The following is a 25,549-nucleotide window of genomic DNA, read 5'->3' on the forward strand; positions in this document are numbered from 1 at the left end:
TCATGTCCAAACCGACATGTGATTAATGTTTTAAGATAAACTTGAAAAAATGTGCATATACGTGCATTATACTTATACATATAACTTTGATTGATGTTACATGTCTAGCCCTTCACGAGGTTACTAATCTATCTTGATGTTACATCATTGTTAAGTACTATTGAAAACTTAGAGAGAGAATAAAGACCAACCACTCGCGTGATACCCTCTTTTAACTTGTTTTCTGCTTATGTTTGGAATAGTTAAAGTATAAGCTTAGAATACATTCATATTAATATCAAACAAGACGTTATGATATAATAAATGTCATATGAACAAATAAAATATACAATTTAACAAATACGCTATTTTGTGACATGAACCAATAACAATACATTGTTACAAAATACCATCAGATGCTGATATCTAAAAGCACCCTTATGTAGAAATTGGCGTTTTATGTGATTTTCTCATGATGAGTTTTTATTAATTCATAAAATCATGTCACATATGTCACATAGATCGACCATTTTGTTCAATTGTACATTTCCTCTATCGCATTTATTTATTTTACATATCATTCATAATTTCTCATTTAAAATGTTTAAATGCGTTATCGCAGTAAGGGAATCAACAAACGTGCAGCTCTGAACGCACCAAATTACTGTGCCTACGTCATCGGGATGTGACCAGTGGTCCCGGTTTTTCGTCAAGTTACCGCAACCAAATCAAACACAAAAACACTTAAAGTTACTACTTTGTTTGTCGAAATAAAAGTGCAAGCCAGACGAAGAGATGACGAATAGTTCTTGCCTTTTACTGATTAATATCATATTTAACACACTGCATTTCAACAAACATGATTTTGGTACGCATAAGACCAGCTGCCTGGGCACGTATTGTGAAATACTACAAACGGAAGTGGAGTATGGTATGTTGTGAAGCTTGATGCCGGTCTGAGCCAGACATTTACGGATCTCCTCAGGCTTCAAGAAGTTGTGAGTTGTACCTCAGGTAACGAAGATCTTGTTTGATTCGGAATGAAACTTTAATAAACATGAGAAGAATGTTAGCTTCAAGCTATCAACACACAGCAGATAGATTCATGTCGTGGTGAAGCTAACCAGCTAACTAGCTAGCAAGTTCTAGCTAATAGGTGCTGCTGACTGGGGACATACAGCTAGCTTGCCCAGTTTAGCTAAGCTCATTTTAGCTTTTCTGCAGGGTCAATACACACAATTAAAAATCTGAGGACATACTACATTGCCCCTTTGACGCCAGGCATCGTAAATAACCAGCGGTGAACATGAGTTTTGTGTTAGGGTGTTTTTTTTACTAGTTAAACACGTTGTTTTTTACTTGTGATATACATCATCAGAATGATCTGGAATGCCTGTTCTCCTTCAATTGTTTTTCTGTTTTTTCGGACTGGTATTAATTGCTCAGAATCAGCTTTATTGGCCAAGTATGTGCACACAAACAACAAGGAATTCGACTCCGGTTAATTTTGCTGTCAGTGTACAGGGAATAGTATAACAAACATTAAATCTAAAGAAAAATAAGTAATAGAAAAATGTAGACTTTTGTGTAAAAGAGCAATTGTAAGGAGGGAAAATAGAACATGAAAGAAAAGGTTGCTCTTTCCAGGTTTCCAAATCAGGTGAGAAAGCTGCAGTTGACTCATATATTATAAAAGCATAGGTTGGGATGTTTTCAGGTCCATCATAATATAGTATTTGCAGGCTGGATTTACATTTACAGGGTTAGTTGAAGCTGGCATCCTGTTTATGCCTTCCCTGAAGTGATCTCTTTGAAATGCAGTTACACTGTAAAACAGTTGGGATAAAATCTACAGTCCTTCTGTGCGTGCATTTGTAAGTTCAGCTGAAACTAATGTGAGCAGTCTAAGTTAGCTAAATCAAGGAGGGATACAGTCCTTTAAGTAAGAAGTTTCCTCGTTGTACTGCTGTCCCTCCACTGCAGCTCATCAAGGAAACGCTTTCTGGTGAAACACAAGGATGGAATTTCAAAATGAAATACTATGAGTATTGTATTAGAAATGCCAAACTTCATGTATCTACGTGATATGTACTGCAGGGGCTACTTTGTTAAAGTTTTGTAGGAGGGCCTATATCAGATATCAATTTGCACAACTTCTGACGTGTGTGCAAGGTTTCATGGGTTTCTGAGCATCCCTGGTCCCAAAACAACCTGCTGTTCATGGTGAAATACTGAAATTTGCCACGCCACCAACGCTGTTCAATGAAAACTCACAATTTTCACAATAAAACAGCGTCAATATCTAAGGGCTTTTCTGACCACATTTGAGGTGGATCTGGTCAACCCGCTAGGAAGAGTACATCAAAGTATCTGGTATGTTATTTTCTTGCTGCCAGTAGGTGAAAATTTCCGTGTGTTTCTTGGTGTTGAACAAGACCTGAGGGCTGACACATCATTGGATTTAAAAGGAAAATGCAAATGGAGGTAGACTGTACGACATTTTTTCCTGCTTTTAAGTCCACTTCCAGTAATTAGTACCTCACTCCAGCCCTTCTCATGTGTTACTTCTCTTTAAAAAAGCTCTCCACACCACTGTGGCCACACCGTTCAATGAATACCCACCAAAAGGCTGGACATGATACATGTGCCTGCCAAAATTTGTACTTCTAGGTGAAATGTACTCGGAAGGTGCTATTAAGCCTTTTTGCCACGCCCATGCTCAAGACCTATATCATATTCAAACTTGTGATGCATGTGATAAGTTTCATGAGTTTTTGGGCAACTCAAAAATGTGACTCGTATGAGAGAATAGTATTAATTCCTCGCATTTCGATAGCGCCTTTGCATGGGCTGGTGCTTGGATACTAATTAGGGCCTCGCACTGACCAGTGCGAGGCCCTATTGTATTTGTAAGGATTATTATTATTGTTCCATCCACGGAATCGCAAATTTGGCAGGCTGAACATACCCCAAAACTCACCAAAGTCGGAACATACGTCACATGTGGCGAAAAAATTGATAATTCAATGTCATTGGTCTTGGGTGTGGCCAGGGGACTCTCTAGTGCCCCCTGGAATGAATCCCTACCTCTGACATACACATTACAGGGTTGGGTGAACTAATTTAATTCTTAATTCTTCTGTGCAACAGCAAGTGAACAATGTTTGTGCTTGTGTGTGTTTCAGCAGCTGGCCCTCTGGTAGTTGCTGATCATTGTTGTTGTTCTGGGAGAGCTAATGATGGGCCACAGGGTTGTCCTCGGGGTTCAGCGGCCCCGTCACTTCCAAGTTACGTTGCTGACGGTGGTTCTCATCTACCTGCTGGCATCAGTTTTGGCAGAGAGCCAAGACTACTACAGTCTCCTGGGAGTTGGCAGGGAGGCCACAACCAGAGAGATACGACAAGCATTCAAGAAGCTGGCACTCACCATGCATCCAGACAAAAACCCTGTGAGTTACTTTGAGGAACCACAAACCATAAACTCGGAAACAACCCTTGATATAATCACAAACACCTACATATAAACCACAAACTCCTAACAACCCGAATCAAACTGGAACTCCACCTCAACCTTCAACTCATGTCAGTTTTTTCAAAATCCTAATAAAAGTTTTGTGTTTTAGGGGGATAGCTCTGCCCATGACAGGTTTCTGCAGGTGAATCGAGCCTACGAAGTTCTGAAAGATGAAGAGCTCAGAAAGAAATATGATAAATATGGTGAAAAGGGATTGGATGAGCAGCAGCAGGGAGGACGCTACGAGAGCTGGAACTACTACAGATATGACTTTGGCAAGTCTCTACAGTAACTATGCACACCTGTCATATGTAACCATGGTGATGCTACAAAAGCAACACTGTTGTTTTGTTTGTGTTTTTAAGGCAGGTTGAGTTGAAACCATGATAATACATTAGAATGTTTTCTTTGAAGAAATTTGCAATCTTAAAGTTGTTGACATTTGAATTCCTCTTTCTGACCAGGTATCTATGATGATGATCTGGAGATCATCACGTTGGACAGTGGAGACTTTGGTAAGAGTGACCATCCTCCAGACTAACCTCTTTTTTTAATCTAATAATTGGTGTGAAAGGTAGTGTAGTGGGTAGAGTTGGTGGTAGTTGGTGGAGTTGGTTCCATCACAGAATCTCATTCTTGGGAGCAACATCTTCTTCAGAGGAAAGTTCACTCAAAAAATCTTCTCGGCTTGATGATACTGTGGTTTATTGTCTACAGGGTGTGAAAGTTGACAGCTGTTAAACGGCCAATACAGTACTGTAATATTGCAGTTTCATAAAGACTGACTGAGAAGAAAGAGAAAAAAAGAATGGCCAACCTCCAAGCAGCAAAGCAAGATACAGTATATCTTGACCTTTAATTAGGGAAACATTATGATTTGTGAAATATGCGGCCTGATATTGGGAAATGTATTTTATTCGCTATTTATAGACTGTAATGGCTATAATTTCATTGTTGCCCATAAATTAAGCTGATAATACGAAGATAATGCGTGTCAACCCACACACACACACGTTCACATCAATTAAGGCGTTTGGCGTCATATTATTCTACTTCCTCACTAAATGGAGCGACAACGGGCTGATTTCAGCCAAGAGCAGCAGGTTGTTTTGATGGAGAGAGAGTATGAGTGATACAAAAAAGCTTGATCGCAGCCTGAAGCAACAGTGTTGCTGCAAATATGACGAGAGAGGAGGCTGCTTTTCATTTCTGACAGCTCTACATTGCGCTACCTTTAAATATGCTAAAAATGCTAACGGACTTCGGGGTTTACTGACAGACATTTCACTGCACAAATCGTAGGAAAATAGACATCATACATTTAGATAAAATCTTTTTTGGCATGAATCGGGGGTAAATTAATGTTATGCTCAGTTGGCTTCAGTGTCATGATGTGTGATAAAGTAAATCGAGTGCACTGCACTAGCTAACCCTGTTCCTCTTCTTGATGCCGAGTCCTACCCTCCACTCGCCTCGGTTTCTTCAGCTTGAGACCTGATTAGAAAGTTACACCTCGTCAGAAAAAATATAATTCATAAAAGATTTTATTGATTTATTTATTATATCCTGAGCTGTTGTCCGTCTGCACTGTTTCTACCTGTCCTCCTCATCCTCTCTTGCTCTTTTCTTATTAAAAAAGTCGCTGATTTTCCGCGACATTATGAGGAAAAGTGAAATATTTCTCCTCCAACCAACTTATTTTTACAGATCCATCAGAGTTTTCTTAGCTACCTAGCTGATTCAGCAGCCCTGCACATTGCTATCGGATTTCCACACGCACCTGACAGTGTGGTTTAGCAGTAATCTAACAGCATTAGAAAATTACATTTATATAATAAGATAACAAACGAGAAAATGGCTCTTGCACTATAATAGTTTGTCCAGGTACCACTGCACACGCTGTCAGCGCAGTCAGCTGGTCAGACGAGTGATGCACACGCAGTTTTTTCCTTCCTGTTAAAACATTAATTCCCCAGCCATATTACTTTCATTTTCATACAGTACTGTTGAAAAACAGAAAGCCGAAACATAATATTGATGACCTCATGATTTGATGACCTAATATTCAATAAAAATGCTCTGTGTGGGAATCACAATCTCTCACACACGTCACATACTGTATGCCAATGATTCAGTAAGAACAGCTGATTTCACGCTGAACTAATGCTTCAGCTTCCATCATCAATGCTTTGCGTGCTGGATAGATAAACCGTTGCAACTGGTTTCTACACATGGCGCTGAGGGGCGTTACAATTCGGCCCTGCGTTCACTTCTTCATTGCGGGGGATCTCATTCCAGTCACGGACTCTTCCAGGTCCGAGCACGGACCCGTCACAGACCTGTCATGGAGCGGTTAGGGCCCCCTCACGGAGGAGCAGGAAGTTTTAAGAGGCTTCACCTGTAGGTAGCAGTATGCATCTTTTAAAGTTTGTTTCTGAACCATCTATTAAAACAGAGGAGGAGAAGAAGAACCAGAGGAGCAGCGTTTCAGAGGATAACAACCTGATATATAATATAATATAACATATATATATATATATATATATATATATATATATATATATATCATATATACACACTGTCTGCTAAAAGCTTTGCTCTAGCAGTACTATAGCACTATGGTGTACCACATCAATAACGGCACCCTGCTGTCATGTCTTCGGATGGCTTGGAGCCAAAGTTGATGTTGTTGCTAGTCTAGGGGAGACTAGGGGAGATCAGCATATGGTGCTGATCTAAGGAGACCAGCCAATCAGTTAGGTTGAGGGTGAGGGATTCAAAGAACTAGTTTGGCTATGTTACTTCAAGCCCGGATATCTTAAGCCAGCAAGAGCTACTGTGACACATGGTCAGTTTTAGATGAAGAAGGATGAGCTGAAAGTCAAGCTAGACAGGGTGGACAAGCTAACATTTACTCTGACATGTGACCGCTTTAAACTTCATAACCACCTCTAACTTCATCACTGCTGACTGAAAATGCAGTCCCGAGTGCTTCATTCTCCAGTGTTGGTAAAGTGACAAAACCAGGTGTGGAAATTTGTTGGGCTATGCAAGACTAGTGTGCTCCTCAGTCAGAGCTGCTCCGTCCAGCGCATGATGCAGTGGAGCAGGGCTCATTGAGTTGGAGCGTTGGACTAAAAGGAAAGCATCTCTTGTATTTCACGGCATTTTGCGCTTTTATTAACCAGTTAGTTACCGGATAATGGGTGTCGGCTTATCAAAAGCAAAAGTAACCGAAAATGACATCCCACATGAATACATTACATAGATGCTACCATGGATACTTACATGAATTGGATGTTTTTCTGCCTCCTGTGGGTCAAAACTAGGTTAATACAGCTTTAAGTTTAAGGGTTATAACACAGTTGACAGATACTCAGTTAAACAGATCTTTATTGAGCAATATATAACATAACAAGGCACAAAACAAAATAGAAACAGAGAAAACCAGTGGTATTAAACAACAGACAGCTGACAGCTGCTGTCCTTTGTCGTGTATAATAACATACACTCACCAAGAAGTGCCTGCAAGAACAACCTTTTGTAGAGCATTTATCAATACTGTGAAAAATATGTGTAACTTATACAGCTATTACTGTATTTCTTTTTATTTGTGCTGTAAATGTATTTTTTCTTTCTACATTATGGTATGTTCCTTAACAAATAGCAGAACGGCTATAAAATGTCAACTTTATCTCTACTCCCCCGTACATTAGACTGTATGTGCCTCTCCCAAGTGGGACCATCGTTCAAGTGTTCATGACCGAAAAGTTGCCAAAACACAAGTGTTGTTTGTGACAGATCATAACAGGTAAACGGGCAATGACTGTGTGTGTGTGTGTGTGTGTGTGTGTGTGTGTGTGTGTGTGTGTGTGTGTTTCAGAGGCAGCAGTGAACTCAGGAGAAATCTGGTTCATCAACTTCTATTTCCCACGATGTTCACACTGTCACCAGCTGGCTCCAACGGTAAGAATACTAAAATACTTAATGAACACATACACATTAAACTCGAGCCAAGCACTGAACTCACATTACACGGATAGGACACCTTGTATGCAAGTGAAATTGTCAGTCTAATCAATCAACAGACTAGTGTTAACCAAATAATGCAAAATCTGTCTGTCTTTCTGTGTGTCTCTCGAACTAACTTGTCTGTCTGACAGTGGAGGGAGTTTGCCAAGGAGATGGATGGAGTCATCAGAATTGGAGCCGTGAACTGTGGAGACAACAACCATTTGTGCAGGAGGAAAGGCATCAACAGCTACCCAAGTCTTTTTATATACAGAGCAGGACAGGTCTGTTTGCTGTTTTTAGGGCCCGAGCACTAACGATGCGAGGCCCTATTGTATCTGTAAGGATTGTTTATTAGGGCCCGAGCGCTTGTCAGCGCGAGGACCTATTGTATCTGTAAGGATTATTTTTTTCCTTCCAAACTATCGCATATTTGGCGGCCTGAGCATACCCCAAAACTCACCAAACTCAGCACATACGTCACATTGGTGTGCTGCTATTAGAATTCAAAATGATTGGGGGTGGGTGTGGCCAGGGGACTCCATAGCGAACCTTTCCACAGGCAGTGGGCGAGCACACATCTGGCTGCGCATCTGGCCAATATCAGACCAATACCGATACTGAATATCGGATCAGCGCATCCTGAGCCTACAGGTACCAGGATGCCTTGCATGCAACCTCCTGATGCTCCAACCCCTAATACTTCAACACCTGCCCTACACATGGAGGTGGCCATTTCAAACTGGGCTGTATACAAAAAGGCATCTGAAATGAAGTTAACTATGTCATTGCCAGTAAAGGGGAAGAAGAAGAAGAAGAAGAAGAAATTATATACATATTTGAACTTAGTCTATTCCTACAGGTATAATATTCATAGACTCAAAGGAATGATTTTTCTCCTTCAGATGTTAGTGGACAGCAGAGTCTTGACCTGAGGCCCTCCAATGCCATTAGTCTATGGAGAGGTTGTTTTGTCTCCCCAATGTAATAATCTTTGCGTCCTGGCTGCATTGAACAGCATAAACTACATTACTCTGCTTATGCCTGGGTGTTTTGTCCTTAGGATGGACATTTTCTGCCTTGGTATGTTGCAAGGTTTGAAGTGAACCGGGATATGATGTTTATTGAAGATTCTCTCCAGTCTCTTCCTCTCTGTCTGCCCTGGATCTTTTTGAGGTTTTGACCCAGGTCCAGTTTGGGTAGCCACAGGTGCTCCCCTGATGTGCTTCTGTTCCTACTCCTTCCCCTCTGTCTTTGTGGGCATGCTCTCAGCCCGATGAGACCAAGAAGGGCATACTGACATCTTCCCGTGTGAACTTGATGTTATTGTCCACAGCATTTATATGTTCTGTGAAGGCTTCCACTATCCTTTTTCTGATTCTGACCCAGGTGTCATCCACATACCTGAACCAGTGACTCGGTGCAGTTCCTGTGACTCTTGGGGAGTCCATGGATGCATGGGATAGCTTCCCCGGGATACAGTCAGGAAATCAATGGCCTGTCAATGGCTTTGTCCTGTCCCAGTTTTTGCAGATATTATATAACCTTCTTTTTGTAGCTACTGGTAGGATCTGGGCTCAGTGTCTCATAGATGTTAGTGTCACTAAGCGGATCAGTGACTTTGGTGTGGTAGTCTCCTGTGTCTAGCATTACAGTGTATCTCCCTTTGTCTGCCGGCAAGATGGTGATGTTCCAGTCTATTTTGATTGATGCCAGGGCCTTTCTTTCCTCAGTAGTGAGGTTGGAGGGGGTGCACCAAAATTGAAATAATAATATAGAACGTGACCTTCTTGTACAGTATCATGCTTTGTTACTCATGGGTTACTTTTGTGAAAATGAAAAATGTAAAACTTCAAATGTCACAGATATACTTGAACCTATTTTGTATTTGACCGATGTGTTTACTTAATGACCATAACTTGCTTTTTTTAACTTGTCCAAAATGTACTTTACATGTTTTCTTGCTGTCTGAATAAATCTTGCTAACCTCAATTCTGTTAGCTCAACATCTGAACAATATTGTTTATGTTGTATCATGAGCATTTTTTTTCCTACAGAAACCAGAGAAGTTTAATGGGGAGCGTTATAAAGACAACCTGGTCCGCTTCTCCATGCAGTTTATCACAACAACTGTCACTCAGCTCTGGCAAGGTGAACTTCTTTGAATTATTTATCATTTATAGTTTGTATGTTTCCTTGTTCAAGACTCCTGATTCATCACTCAAATCTCTTTTTTTTCAGAGATGAAACTAAACAGCACTTCAGACTGATTATCAAGCAGGTCTGATCTGTGGGTATGATTTTGTGTTTGCTAGGTAATGTGTTCAACGAGATAGAGAGTGCGTTCTCGACAGGGCTTGGCTTGCTGATCACCTTCTGCTCTGACACTGGAGGTAACACACATAGATACACACACACACACACACACACACACACACACATACATACATACATACATACATACATACACACATATATACATATACATATACATATATATATATATATATATACATATATATATATATACATATATACACACACTACCGTTCAAAAGTTTGGGGTCATTTAGAAATGTCCTTATTTTTGAGAGAAAGGCACTGTTATTTTCAATGAAGATAACATTAAAATAATCAGAAATACAGTCTAGACATTGTTAATGTGGTAAATGACTATTCTAGCTGGAAACGGCTGATTTATTTTTATTTTTATTTTTTTATAAATCTGTTTATTGAAACACATCACATCATGTTACATGACCTTTACAAATAGATGCGTGATTTTTTTTTTCCAAATAAACAAACAAGTAAAAAACATACAAAGCATTATCCCACCCCCCACCTCAGTTGGTCTTCCCTTTTCAAACAGAATATCTCATCAACCACCTTACATTTGTACATTCATATTGATGTAAGGGCACAGCTGGACAAAAAAAAAAAAAAGACAAAAAAACAAACAATGTATTGTTCACTCCTACACCGTAGGAGTTGTAGCTATATTATCGAAATGTGAGATAAGAGGCTGCCATGTAGTATAGAATTTCTCAGTTGACCCTCGGAGTGAAAATTTGATTTTTTCTAATTTAAGGAATGACATTAGGTCAGTCTGCCAAGATTGTTCTGCTGGGGGTTTAGGCAACTTCAAGTGTAGAAGGATACGCCTGCGGACAATCAGAGAGGCAAATGCTAAAACATTTAATGTCTGCTTACTCAATTCTGAATAATTTGAGGGAACTCCAAAAATAGCAATGAGTGGACAGGGAGTAATAGCTACACCTAGAACCTCTGACATAATCTTGAAAAAGCTCTTCCAGAACCCTGTTAGCTTCGAGCATGACCAGAAAGTATGGGCTAAGTCAGCTGGGACAAAGGCACATCTATTGCAAGCTTCACTACTGCCAGGAAAAATCTTTGCTAGTTTTGCTTTGCTGAAATGCATTCTATGCTGTACTTTGAATTGTATTAAGTTAAGACGGGCACAGGATGAGGAGCTATTCACTTGTAATTTGGCTCTCTCCCACCAAGGATCCTGGAGTTGGATTCCTAGTTCTTTTTCCCACCCCTGTTTTGCTGTGATCTGTGGAGAGGGGTTAGCCTGGAGAATACCTGTATACAGCTTTGATATCATTTTTATCCAAGTTTCTGGTTTGTCAAGAATTTTAGGTAAATCTGCCGGTAAACGTGGAAATGTACTGCAATGATCTTTAATAAAACTGCGAACCTGGAGGTAGCGAAAGAAGCTGGTCCGGGGCAAGTCATGCTTATGGGACAGACTTTCAAAATCAACGAACGTACCATCTAAAAACAGGTCTCGGAATAATATGATACCTTTCTCTTTCCAAAGTGTAAATGCAGAGTCAAGTTTAGAAGGTAAAAAAATATGATTATTGCATAACGGACCTAGAAGGACAAGATTGTTTAGCTTGAGATGTTTGCGAAACTGAGTCCATATTTTCAAAGTTGACAAGATTACAGGATTTGAGGTATAATTTGAAACTGAAAGTGGCAAAGGGGAGTATGTCAGAGCCACAAGTAAAGAGGTGTGGCAGGAGAGGGACTCCATTTTACACCAGTCCAACTCGCTTTCATACCACCAGCTGAGTATCTTTTGTATATTTGCTGCCCAGTAGTATAACATAAAGTTAGGTAAGCCCAGCCCACCCTCCTGCCCTGCTGTCTGTAGGGTGCTTTTATTAATCCTGGCTACCCTGCCTGCCCACACAAATGAAAGAATAACTTGATCAAGTTTTTTAAAGAATGTTTTTGTCAGGAAGAGAGGTAAACATTGGAAAAAAAACAAAAATCTCGGCAAGATATTCATCTTTATGCATTGCACTCTGCCTGCTAATGACAGCGGCAACTTGGACCACTTCTGTAGGTCAGTTTTGACATTATTTATTAATTTGCCAATGTTATTTTTATGCAAGGCCTTAAAGGAGTGGGTGATGTTGATCCCTAGATATTGAAAACTTTCTGGAGAGAAATTAAAAGGAATTTGTCCCTGCGTGAGTGTTTTGGCTTTGGAGTTAATTGGGAAACAGACAGTTTTTTGGAGGTTGATTTTGTAACCTGAAAATGTACCAAAATCATCTAATATCTGTATTAAATTATTGGCACATGTAACAGGGTCTGTTATGTAAATTAATAGATCATCTGCATACAGGGAGACACGGTGCTCAATGTTTCCCCGTTTAACACCTTGCAGATGTGCAGAAGATCTCAACTGTATGGCTAGCGGCTCAATAGCAAGAGCAAAAAGTAACGGCGACAGCGGGCAGCCTTGACGGGTACCACGGGACAGGGGAAAATATGATGAATACTGCCCATTTGTGTTAACACGGGCAAGGGGTGATTTTATAAAGAAGGCGTATCCATGCAATAAAGTTTTCTCCGAATCCAAATTTTCCTAGTACCTTAAATAAGTACCCCCATTCCACCCTGTCAAAGGCTTTTTCCGCGTCCAATGAGAGCACTATTTCAGGCTTTATTTCATTGGACGGGGAAGAGATAATATTTAATAGCCGTCTGACATTTGAGGATAACTGACGAGCTCTGATGAAGCCAGTTTGGTCTTCAGAGATTATTGAAGGGAGACATGTTTCCAATCTTTTCGCCAAAATTTTTGCTAGTATTTTCACGTCCACATTTAAAAGTGATATTGGTCGATAGGAACTACATTCAGCAGGGTTCTTATCCTTCTTAAGAATAACAGAAATAGTCGCCTCTGTTAAAGTTTTTGGTAAAGTTCCTATAGACAGGGAATGGTTAAACATATCTAGTAATAACGGGGCTAGTTGAGTGGAGAATTTTTTGTAAAATTCAGATGGCAGCCCATCAGGCCCTGGTGTTTTAGAATTATTCATTTCCCTAATGCTGCTAAGTACTTCCTCTACAGTTATTGGCTGATTTGATGATAACTGTGTTGCTATATCTATAGTGGGTATTTCTATGCTATCAAAAAAAATATTCATTTTCGAGTCCGTTGGATGGGGCTCAGAAGTGTATAGATTGGAATAAAATAATTTAAAAGCTGCATTGATCTCCAGAGGAGATGTTGTAAGACCAGTTGACTGAGTGTTGATTTGGAGGATGTGACATGATGCTGCTTGATGTTTGAGCTGGAGAGCCAGCAGCCGGCTAGCCTTGTCGCCATACTCATACCACCTGCCTTTAGATCTTAGTATAGTATATTCAGCCTTCCCCGTCGAAGAGAGATCAAACTGAGTTTGGAGGTTAACTTTTCGTTGGTACAGCTCTGGGGTGGGATTTATTGCATATTGCCTATCACATTCGGATAATTTATCCATTATGTCAGTTTGCTTCTTTCTGCGCAGCTTATTAGAATGAGAGGAATAAGAAATTATTTGTCCTCTGATTGTAGCTTTGAGGCTTTCCCAAAGTAGCGATGAACTAACCTCTTCTGAGCGATTAAAACACAGAAAGTCTTCAATAGCTTCTTTTATGGAAGAGCAAAAAGCATCACTAGACAACAACGATGTATTGAGTCTCCATTGTGGAGTTCCTGCCGAAGGAGAGTCAAATCTGAAATCTAGTAAGACCGGGGAGTGGTCAGATATGACTATCGCTGAGTATTCAATAACATGTATAGATGGTTATAGTACCTTATCAATAAAAAAATAATCTATCCTTGAGTAGGCATGGTGCACGTGAGAATAAAAGGAATAGACTCTAGTATCTTTATGTAAGGATCTCCAGGGGTCACAGCTTCCATAATCTACCATGAAAGATTGCAGTGTTGTCGCCATTTTTGATAAACTTGTCACTCTAGGGCTTGAGCGATCTAGCTGAGTGTTCATTACACAATTTAGGTCTCCTCCTAAAATCAAATAATGCGTATCCATATTTGGAAGTGAAGATAAAAGTGTGGCCATGAACTGGCTGTCATCAAAATTAGGAGCGTAGACACAGACTAATATAACAGGTAAGTGAAACAGTCTGCCCGAGACCATGATGAAGCGTCCATTACAGTCAGGTACCATGCTTTCTGGTATGAACTGAATCTTTTTCGAAATCCAAATAGCTTTGAGTCAAATACTGAGTCAAATACCTATATAGGCCTGCCAAATGACACTTGAGAAAAATGTAACCAAAAAAGAAAAAAAAAGAAGTATATGAAGCCAGCTGTACTAAAAAAAAAAGGGTACTCACAACATTTGTATTCCAAGAGTGTGACCAACATACCCCCCCCTATTTCCCAACCCAAAAAGAAAAACAGAGAAAAAAAAAAAGAGAAAAACGGTCAGCAGCTTTAGAACAGTCTGCTGGTGTTGAAACGGCTGATTTTTAATGGAATATCTACATAGGTGTACACAAGCCCATTTCCAGCAACCATCACTCCTGTGTTCTAATGGTACATTGTGTTAGCTAATCGTGTTAAAAGGCTAATTGATGATTAGAAAACCCTTGTGCATTTATGTTAGCACAGCTGAAAACTGTTGTGCTGATTAGAGAAGCTATAAAACTGGCCTTCCTTTGAGCTAGTTGAGTATCTGGAGCATCAGCATTTGTGGGTTCAATTATACTCACAAAATGGCCAGAAAAAGAGAACTTTTTTTCTGGAACTCGACAGTCTTTTCTTGTTCTGAGAAATGAAGGCTATTCCATGCGAGAAATTGCCAAGAAACTGAAGATGTCCTACAACGGTGTGTAGTACTCCCTTCAGAGAACAGCACAAACGGGCTCTAACCAGAATAGAAAGAGAAGTGGGAGGCCCCTGTGCACAACTAAGCAAGAGGACAAGTACATTAGAGTCTCTAGTTTGAGAAATAGACGCCTCACAGGTCCTCAACTGGCAGCTTCATTAAATGGTACCCGCAAAACGCCAGTCTCAACGTCCACAGTGAAGAGGCGACTCCGGGATGCTGGCCTTCTAGGCAGAGTGGCAAAGAAAAAGCCATATCTGAGACTGGTCAATAAAAGGAAAAGATTAAGATGGGCAAAAGAACACAGACATTGGACAGAGGAAGATTGGAAAAAAGTGTTATGGACAGACGAATCTAAGTTTGAGGTGTTTGGATCAGGGCCCGACCGATATGGATTTTTTGGGGCCGATGCCGATACCGATTATTAGGGGGGAAAAAATCTGATAACCGATTAATCGGCTGATTTTTTAATTTTTTTTATAAAGTTTTAAAATTTTATTAATTTAAGTAATATATCTACATATTTACTTATTTTTTTGAACAAATGGCTGCTTTTGAGCCTTTCAGACACTTCTACAAAGAATTAAAGGCAGAAAAATAATTTCAAATCCTTTCTATTGCTGAGTCAAGCAGCATATTAACATGACAACCATCCAACATTAGGCCTACAACAAGGCACCATTAGCTACTGCTCTTCACGCCGACAGGAAGACCGACTGATCATCTCAGTAATATACCACGGATTTATCATGAATCAGACTCGGACCAGAAAAGCGTTTTCACTACTCGCCCCTCCCGACCTCCCTCCCTCCCTCCCCCCCCTCCGCCGGTCGGTGCCTCCCCGTCTTAACTCACGTTACTCATTTTGCTCCGGTCTTATCTGGAGACATGCAGCTGCCTCAGTGAGAGAAGTAGCTAGTCGATTACGTAATGTGTACTGTTATGTTTATTCTACTGTTACTGGCACGGCTAATATGTGTAGCAAGGCTAATAGCAGATGGCTAATTCTAACTTTAGCTTGCATATTACATAGTGCTTAAACGTTAACGCGGCGTGATCGAGACCAACACAGCGGGGAACATCGTGAAGTGGGTTGAATTGAAACTTGTTGACTTATTGTTTATTTCACAAACTTGTTTATTTACCGTTGAGGCGGACCACTCTCCTCCGTGCGTTCCTGCCGCTGCCAGGCAACGGAGTTTGTCATGAGGTCGGTGCGCCCTCTACAGGATAAATAGCCTAATGTTGGGGGATCTTTTCAAATGGGGGAACATTTTCAAAGTAAAACCAAGTCTTATTCCCTGCATTTTATTTCTGAAAATATCGGCGACAATCGGCGAGTTTTGGCCGATTACCGATTAGTCTCAAACGGGCTATAATCGGCCGATTTAATTGGCTCGCCGATAAATCGGTCGGGCCCTAGTTTGGATCACACAGAAGAACCTTTGTGAGACGCAGAACAAGTGAAAAGATGCTGGAGGAGTGCCTGACGCCATCTGTCAAGCATGGTGGAGGTAATGTGATGGTCTGGGGCTTCCCACCAGAGCTGTTGCCCTTGAATTGAATGTTAATTTCTCTACCATAAGCCGTCTCCAAAGGCGTTTCAGGTAGTGTTGTTGATGAGAGGGTGTACTTGGTGTACTTGGTCCACAACAGTGTTTGGATGGGTGTTTGGACTACACCAGCCCAGGACCTCCACATCCAGCATGTTCACCTCCAAGATCATCTGAGACCAGCCACCCGGACAGCTGCTGCAACAATCGGTTTGCATAGCCAAAGAATTTCTGCAAAAACTGCCAGAAACCATCTCAGGGAAGCTCATCTGCATGCTCGTCGTCCTCATCGGGGTCTCGACCTGACTGCAGTTCGTCATCGTAACCGACTTGAGTAGGCTAATGCTCACATTCGATGGCGTCTGGCACGTTGGAGAGGTGTTCTCTTCACGGATGAATCCCGGTTTTCACTGTTCAGGGCAGATGGCAGACAGCGTGTGTGGCGTCGTGTGGGTGAGCGGTTTGCTGATGTCAACGTTGTGTATCGAGTGGCCCATGGTGGCGGTGGGGTTATGGTATGGGCAGGCGTATGTTATAGACAACGAACACAGGTGCATTTTATTGATGGCATTTTGAATGCACAAAGATACCGTGACGAGATCCTGAGGCCCATTGTTGTGCCATTCATCCACGACCATATAATAATAATATAATATCTGTATAATGCACAGCCCCATGTTGCAAGGATCTGTACACAATTCCTGGAAGCTGAAAACATCCCAGTTCTTGCATAGCCAGCATACTCACCGGACATGTCACCCATTGAGCATGTTTGGGATGCTCTGGATCGGTGTATACTACAGCGTGTTCCAGTTCCTGCTAATATCCAGCATCTTCGGACAGCCATTGAAGAGGAGTGGACCAACATTCCACAGGCCACAAACAACATCCTGATCAACTCTTTGCGGCAAATGGTGGTCACACCAGATACTGACTGGTTTTCTGACCCCCCCCCCAGACCCCCCCAATAAAGCAAAACTGCACATTTCAGAGTGGCCTGAAAAAGGAAAAAATTCTGTGAGAAGCTGCCTCAGTGCTGGATTTAGTTTAATTGTTAAGCTATAGATTTGGTGCATTCATACATTGAGTCAGAAACAGTTGTTGAAATTCACAGTTCCAGTTTCAGAGCGCTCAGAGCATCCTCTGTATGGAGGATTTTTTGGTCATAGTAAATAAATAATAATAAAATTCAAGTCCAGATAGAAATTAAAAGTAAAATAAATACAATTTAAAAGGTCATTAATATTTCTCTCTCTCTCTCTGTCTCTCTCTGTCTCTCTCTCTCAGATTGCCTCGAGCCAACAACAAGACACAAAGTGGCTGGAATGTTGGTGAGAACTATTATTAGCACAGGGTTGCCCATAAGAAATTAAAACACACCCAGGTTTGTTACCACTGTTCTCACCTTCTTGCAGTAAAGATGGTATGCTGTGAGGAGCTGTCTGACACAGCTGTCAACAGATAACGGCAATAGACTAATTTCACAGCAGACATTTTGAATCTGTGCAGCAGGAAAGCAGTGGTGAAACAAAGTGGAACTATGGTTCTGTCCATGTGTCCTAGTGAGCCTTGCAAGTAAAAATGTCTTCTGTGAAACAGGTCTATTGATCTTTCAAGGTTCTAGAGTCAAGGTAGCACATGGCATTGTTTAGGGAAAAACAGAAAACTTGCTTTTCCATTCAATTAATGTTCATCGCATAAGACTCCAACATGCACAATAAGCAGAAGATGTGTGAGAAATAAACTCAGATTAATTTCAAATTCAAGTTAGTTTAATGCAAGTTACTCTGTTTTCTGTATGATGTGTTCTGTAGGACGGTCTTGTTAAGGTGGGATGGATGGACTGCACCGCACAGGAACAGCTCTGTGAGAGTTTCCAGGTAAGGCTTGGCATTACTGCTATACTACTAATACTACTACTGTAAGATGCTAACATGTTATTCTTCATCGCAAATACTCACTCGTCAGTTTTTCGGTCATTTTCCTCACCTGATTCTTTGCTAGTTGGGTATATAGTAGGGCTACACGATATACTGTTTCAGCATCGACATAACGTGCGCATGGACAATAATGGCATCGCTGGACATGCAATGAGCACCTGAATCCAACACCACCAAATCTATACAGTGTTTCTAAATTTCTTAATTTAAAATGTTCAATTCCCACAGCCGCCGGTGTGTTTTCTGGTCAGTGGAGGAGAGATACATTAGGTGTCTTCACATGAGATTGTGTTGAAAAGTCTGTGTCATTGTAAGAAGCTCATAGTAAAACATAAGCCTTGTTTCCTGTGATTTTGCCAGTAGAGGAAAATTACCTGTTCAATGTGCAGTGCTTGAAGTGGGAACACATAAGTGGCACTACTCTCTTGTTGGTACTGGTGGCGGGGACTTTGTTCATAGCGGCACAAAGGGGCCACAGAGCCACCACTCAGGACTGTTGGAGGGCAATGTCCAAAGGCCAGACCGACGATGTTGTTGGGTGTGCGTCCTTGGGCACTGTCTGTACTTATAGTGTGTCACACAAATGAAGCGACAGACTGACTTACGAAACCTTGGGTGCTGGCATTCATGTGAATGCCACTTGACATGCACCACCCATCCAAACACTGTTGTGGACCAAGTACACCCTCTCATCAACAACACTACCTGATGGCAGTGGCCCCCCAGCAGGACAATGTGCCCTGACACATCGCAAACACTGCTCAGGAACAGCTCGAGGAACACAATAAAGGGCCCAAGGTGTTGACCGGGCCTCCAAATTCCCCAGATCCCAATCTGATCGAGCATCTGTAAGACGTGCTGGAGCAGGTCTAATCCATGGAGGCCCCACCCCCCAACATACAGGACCCAGAGGATCCACTATAAAACGCCCTGGTGCCAGACACCACAGGACACCCTCAGAGGTCTTAAGTTCATGTCTTGACAGGTCAGAGCTGTTTTGGCTGCACAAGGGGAACCTTCACAATATTAGGCAGGTGGTCATAATGTTATGCCTAATCGGTGTATATTCACTGCCAGTAAGCTGTATTTAAGAAAGGCCACCGTGCTTCCTGGAATTTCCTGTTCAGTATCTGATTTTCTCAAGTTTTAAGCAAGGCAAGGCAAGTTTATTTGTATAGCAGAATGTGCTTTACAGGAGCATAAACATTACATTAAAAGAAATTAAAAATTAGATTTAAAATACATTAAAAACAAGTAGGAAGACATCAAGACACAAAACATTAAAACAAGTTAAGAAGTAGGAAAGAAGGTTAAAATAGAATGGGTTTAAAAGAGACAAGACTAGAAAAAAAAAGTCACAGTGCAGTTCAATGCCTTAAAATCACTTCAGTGAAAGGCAGTGGCAAACAGAAAGGTCTTCAGTCTTGATTTAAAGAGAGAGTTGGAGCAGACCTGCAGTTTTCAGGGAGTTTGTTCCAGATATGTGGAGCATAATAACTGAACGCTGCTTCTCCGTGTTTAGTTTTGACTGTAGGGACTGAAAGCAGACCTGTACCTGACGACCTCAGAGGTCTGGATGGTTCATAATGTGGCAGCAGATCAGAAATGTATTTTGGCCTTAAACCATTCAGTGCTTTATAAACCAACAGCAGGATTCTGAAATCTATTCTACAACTGACAGGAAGCCAGTGTAAAGATCTGAGAACTGGAGTGATGTGATCTACTTTTTTGGTTCTTGTTAGGACTCGAGCAACAGTGGTCTGAATCAGCTGCAGCTGTCTGATGGATTTTTTAGAGAGTCTTGTAAAGACACCGTTAGAGAAGTCGAGTCTGCTGAAGATAAATGCAAGGATACATTTTTCCAAATCCTGCTGAGACATAAGTCCTTTTATCCTGGATGTATTCTTAAGATGATAGTAGGCTGACTTTGTAATTGTCTTAGTGTGGCTGCTGAAATTCAGGTCCATGATTACACCAAGGTTTCTGGCTTGGTTTGTAGTTTTCAACATTTCAGATTGAAGCTGAGCAGAGACTGTTAGTCCTTCTTCCTTGGCTCCAAAAACAATTATTTCAGTCTTATCTTTGTTTAACTGAAGAAAACTTTGTATGGGATTATAGTCCCCTGGTGATATGGTCATGTAAATCTGTGTGTCATCTGCATGGTAACATAGACAATATTGTTTTCCATTATCTGAGCTAGAGGGAGCATGTAAATGTTGAATAGTAGAGGCCCCAGAATGGAGCCCTGGGGTACTCCGCTTGTCATTTTCATCCGCTCAGATGTGTAATTACCCATAGACACAAAGTTGTCTCTGTCATTTAGATAGGATTTAAACCAATTTAGTGCTGTACCAGAGTCCCACCCAGTTTTCCAGTCGGTCCAGTAGTATATTATGGTTGATCGTGTCAAAAACGCAGCACTGAGATCCAGCAATACTAAAACTGAAATTTTGCCACTGTCTGTGTTTAAATGAATGTCATTGAGGACCTTGACAAGAGCGGTCTCAGTGCTGTGATGTGGTCGAAGTCCTGGTTGGAAGACATCAAAACAGCCATTTATTCAAATTGTGTCATGGTGTTAGAGTTGGTTTTAGGTGGACACATGGACAACACACCTCCTGTACCTGGTACGGTGGCACTGACCGCTTGTCTAATTTTCTGAATTTTGTCAGTGAAGGAGGATGCAAATTCATTACAGGCCCTGGTAGATAGTTGCTCAGAGGCTTGTGGCACTGGACAGTCGACAGTAGCAAACAGGGCACGTGCATTATTATTGTTTTTGGTGATAATGTCTGAAAAGGAGGACTGCCTTGACTTTTTCAGTTCTAAATTAAAAATTTAAAGTCTCTCTTTATAAATATCAAAAATAACCTGGACATTTGTTTTTCGCCACCTGCACTCTGCTTTTCGATATTCCTTTTTTTTCCATTTTGACCAGCATGGCATTTCTCCCAGGAGATTTTTTCTTACCAGAGACCACCTTCACTTTAGTGGTTGCAATGGCATCATAACATTTGTAATTTTAGAACTGAAATGATGTACAAGGTCATTGACAGAGAACCTGGAGAGGGGAAGTGTGGAAGAGAAAGCCTCAATGAATATGTCACTGGTGTTTTCAGTGATGTAGCGCTTTGAGACGACCTCAGTTTGAACATTTGTGTACACAGATATATCACTCTCAAACAAAACACAGAAATGATCAGAGAGAGCAACATCAGATACCAGAACCTTAGAAATTTTCAGACCCTTGGAGATAACCAAGTCCAGGATGTGGCCCCTGTTGTGTGTGGGCGTCACATGCTGAGTGAGTCCAAAGTCATCAAGGACACAACACAGTTCTTTAGTCCATCTGTCCTCAGGTTTGTTGACATGGATGTTAAAGTCACCAACAAATAACACACAATCAAAGTCAGTGCAGATCAGGGTCAATTGACTCTGCAGTAGATCCGGGTTTTTTAGCACCTCGGCTTGGCTTAGCTAAGTGATGAAGCATTATCAACATCCGGTGGTGGCGCGTAAATAAGGAAGGAATTTGGGATGCGGTCTATTCAAGGATGTTTTATTGCTGGACAAAGCATTGGAGGCAGAGCCCCGTTCATTCCCATGAAAGTTGCTCAGTGGCGTTTTGAAGCCAAAAAGGCTTGACTTCCCAGCTATGAACATAACTGGATCTGCCTTATCTACTTACACTCTCTTGTCACAACAAAACACTCATGAAGTTTGGTTAAATAATGAATTTATTATAAGTCTTCTGAAAATGTGACTATATCTGTTGGGTCAAAATATACATACAATAATCCTGGTATTTGGTTAAATGTCAGATTGGCCATTTTCACTTTATTTAGGCACATTCGACTTTCGTCATCCACAAGCTTCTGGTAGAATCTACAAGCAATGTTTTGATTCATTAATAGGTTAGCATTATTAGATTAGCAATATAGTTGGAGTTGGAGTTTGATTTGTCTGTGAGTCATTTCACCCAGACTTTCTGTGTAAACTGTGTGTCTTGTAGGTAAAAATTCAAATTCAACATTGTGGCTTTCTCAAGGGACAGCGTTCAGGCTCATGTGACGACTCTGATTCGTTACATAAAACAGTGACATACAGCTTTTGGCTTTTGAAGCCAACAATGCTCAACTTCCCTGCTATGAAAATACTGCCGACCGATCCGGCTAACTTCCAGTTTAATGCATGGCTAACTTGAATGGGGATAAAATAATTTAATCGTGTGGCTTTTCTAGACTTTGCAAATGTTAATGGACCAAATGGCTCAAATTATGACCATGAAATTAGTCATTTTGCGGGGGGTTGTGACGCTCAAAAGAATTTGTCCACTGTTTTACAGACACTTCTTTCACAATGGGTCTATTGTTGTTTTCTCTTCTGTTACCAGTATGTGTTTCCAGCACATTCATGACGTGAAACGTGATGTCAGTGACGTTCTTAACGTAGCCTGCGGGAAGTGAGAATGGGGCCAATAGGCTATTTTTAGCGGGTGTCCCCATGTAGACACGCTAATTTTGGTGGAAAAGCGGTAAGAGAGGAGAAGGGTAGTGCGTTTCCCCTCCAGCTCCAGTCAGCATAGAATAAAAACACCGAGAGGTCAGCTCAGCGATTGCTGCTGCAGCTGGTTGACACACAGGAGTGAAGATAATATCAAAGTAATCCCTGAGCCTTCTTCCTGCCAGTAAATGGTGCTGGATCAGAGCAGAATCCGAAGTGACTCTAGGTGTTTATTCTCCAGACAGTCTGGCTCTAATCCAAAATCTCTAGCTCTAAGCAGCTGAGCAGCTCCTTCCCTCTGCTTGCAGTTACATAATGTACGTTTAAATGCTTTTAATGGGAAGCTACAGCAGTAGGACATATTGGGTTTGCATTAGCACAATAATACATCTCAAATAGTGGCTTCTTTTGTAGATTGTAAATGGTAACACTGGTGTTGTTGCAAGTTTATTAACCGGTGGAAAAATTCTGCATCCCTGATATACCCAGCAGTAACAGCAGTAGTAGTGTTAGCGGTAAGGGTACATTACTTATTGCAGTATTAGTATTATTCTCTAATGCTTCTGCTGTATTGCAGGTGACCACTGGAGCGACTGCTTTGTTCCCACCTGGGAGTTCTTTGGATCAAAAAGGCAGTGTACTGGTAATACACCGAACACATGACTGGTTCTATTTAGACAGTATAGTAATCTCAGTACTGTGTGTAGCACTGCACACTGACTCAATGTCCATATGTTCCAGTGGCTGAACACTCTTGACAGTAAAGAGATTTACAATCAGGTCATCAACCACCTACCTGATCTGCAACTGCTGACCAGTGACAGCTTCCAGGTATACACACTACAGAACACACACTCTTATACCCTAGAGCTTTAGGTACATATCAGACCTCTACAATACATGCCAAAATGTACATCCTTTTAATGATATGTAACTTCTTGTCTCCAGAGGAAGCTCGCCCATCATCGCTGGTTGGTGAGTTTTACATTTGGAGACAGAACCTCCACCTCCAATGAGTACAAGAAGCTACAAGCTTTGCTCCGAAACGACCACATACAGGTGCCACTCTTTCTGTCTATCTGTCTGCCTATCTCTTTTTTCCTGCCTGTTTTTATTCCAACTGACTGTTTTTCTCTCTAGGTCAGCAGAGTCGACTGTATAGCAGACTCAGAGTTGTGTCAGTCTCTCTTCATCCATAAACCTTGTGTTGCTGTCTTCAAAGGACTAGGAATCCATGACTTTGAGATCCACCACGGTGAGTACTATACGTAGACCATACCTTACTGTCCTATTACCTTTATGCATTCTGTTGTATACTAGAGATACCACCTTGATGTAGTTTTTCCACTGGTAAAAACGGTTCCTGTTTGTTTGTGACACAATAAAGATGATATCACAGCAGTTTAATGCAGCATTACTATGACAATCAGCTATGAATCCAGCCTACATTGAAGGCGTACTTCAAAAACAAAATTGAGTAAAATACCTGGTACCAAAAGTGAGCCCAGTTGAGCCAAGCTGTACCATGCTGTGGAAATGAGACTTAACAGTGTTTGTCTTTTCCAACAGACCTGCAGTGCTAACCATCATTTTTTTTTTGTTGGTGGTCAGCCAGTTTATATGTTAAATGACAAACGATTCTAATGTCGAGATGTATTCTGCTAAAAAAAATTAAGGGAACAGTTCAATCACACATCAGATCTTGATGAACAAATTATTCACGTTGGAACTCTCTTTTGATGTACATTGTATAATTTGTTGAGAACAAAGTGACCTAACAATGGTCAATGGACAGTGTTGGGGGGGGGGGGGGGGAATCCCACTTAAACCTGCTAAGATCGGGCTTTTGTGTGCAGTTGGAATGTGTACACTCTGCATTTACACCCGGGTCAATTAACTCTGCCGTAGACATGGGTTTTCATCGCCCTGGCTCAGCTCAGCTTTGATCTAAATGTAAGACCCAGGTAAACACACTAAATTTCACCGCACAAAGTGATAACACGTTTTCAACATCCGGCGGTGGCACGTAAATAAAGAAGGAATTTGCGATGTGGTCTATTCAAGGACGTTTTATTACTGGACACGGCGTTGGAGGCGGAGCCCCGTTTATTCCTATGAAAGCTGCTCAGTGGCTTTTGAAGCCAACAACGCTCACTTCCCTGCTATGAAAATACCATGATCGCCGACCAAGCAGGCTAACTTTCGATTTAGTGCGTGGCTAACTTGAATGGGGATAAAATAATTTAATTGTGTGGCTCTTCTAGACTTTGCAAATGTTAATGGACCGAGAAGCCTTGAAGTGAAAATGGGGTCAATACGTGATTCTTAGCGGGGGTGGTAAGGCCAATAGAGGTTCAGGAGTGATAGTAGTATTATATGCTGTGCTAATGGTTTTGAAGATTTCGGACCAGAATGTGGCAAGCCTGGGACTGAACCAGAACATATGGGAATGGTCGGCTGGAGATTGTTTTCACCTATTACATGAGTCAGTTACATTGGGGTAAATCCGATATAGCCTCAAATTAGTGTAGTGAACCTTGTGCACAACTTTACACTGTAGGAGGCCGTGCCTCGCACAGATTGAACCAACCGTAAGACTTGTTGCCAATAATCATCAGGCAGTGTGGTTCCCAGCTCTTGCTCCCAACAATCCTTGGGGCTGGATGCTGGGCTATCAATAGTAGAACTGATAAGACTGTAAATGCTAGAAATTAGCCGCCTTTGTTCAGGATCAAGAGCCAATAAAGAGTCTACCAGAGTTTCCGGGGACGAGGGAATTTGGGGTTCTGATTCCGAGTAAAATGCCTTATCTGGAAAAAAAAACAAATTATGTATTAGGGAATTAGGTAAGTCGAAATTCTTTGAGAGCTCAGAATAGGACATAAAA

General features: G+C 41.2%; 1 protein-coding gene across 3 annotated transcripts in view; it reads left to right on the top strand.

Moving 5' to 3' along the window:
* dnajc10 (DnaJ (Hsp40) homolog, subfamily C, member 10) overlaps positions 1–25,549 on the top strand; it is a 45,953-nt gene that overhangs the window by 1,060 nt on the left and 19,344 nt on the right. The window contains exons 1-14 of one of the 3 annotated variants that reach the window (XM_084361761.1): positions 749–993; positions 3,165–3,428; positions 3,603–3,768; positions 3,958–4,008; positions 7,377–7,459; positions 7,657–7,788; positions 9,562–9,655; positions 9,820–9,897; positions 17,507–17,550; positions 18,034–18,099; positions 23,240–23,305; positions 23,404–23,493; positions 23,611–23,721; positions 23,803–23,917. In XM_084361761.1, the coding sequence (XP_084217887.1) occupies positions 3,216–3,428; positions 3,603–3,768; positions 3,958–4,008; positions 7,377–7,459; positions 7,657–7,788; positions 9,562–9,655; positions 9,820–9,897; positions 17,507–17,550; positions 18,034–18,099; positions 23,240–23,305; positions 23,404–23,493; positions 23,611–23,721; positions 23,803–23,917 (1,309 nt within the window). In that variant the 5' untranslated portion in view covers positions 749–993; positions 3,165–3,215. Of the gene's footprint in view, positions 1–748; positions 994–3,164; positions 3,429–3,602; positions 3,769–3,957; positions 4,009–7,376; positions 7,460–7,656; positions 7,789–9,561; positions 9,656–9,819; positions 9,898–17,506; positions 17,551–18,033; positions 18,100–23,239; positions 23,306–23,403; positions 23,494–23,610; positions 23,722–23,802; positions 23,918–25,549 lie in introns of those variants that run through there. The other 2 variants (XM_084361760.1, XM_084361762.1) reach the window with 2 other exon arrangements.

This window comes from Pagrus pagrus (genome assembly GCF_965226575.1).
Source record: "Pagrus pagrus genome assembly, chromosome: 9".
NCBI lineage: Eukaryota > Metazoa > Chordata > Actinopteri > Spariformes > Sparidae > Pagrus > Pagrus pagrus.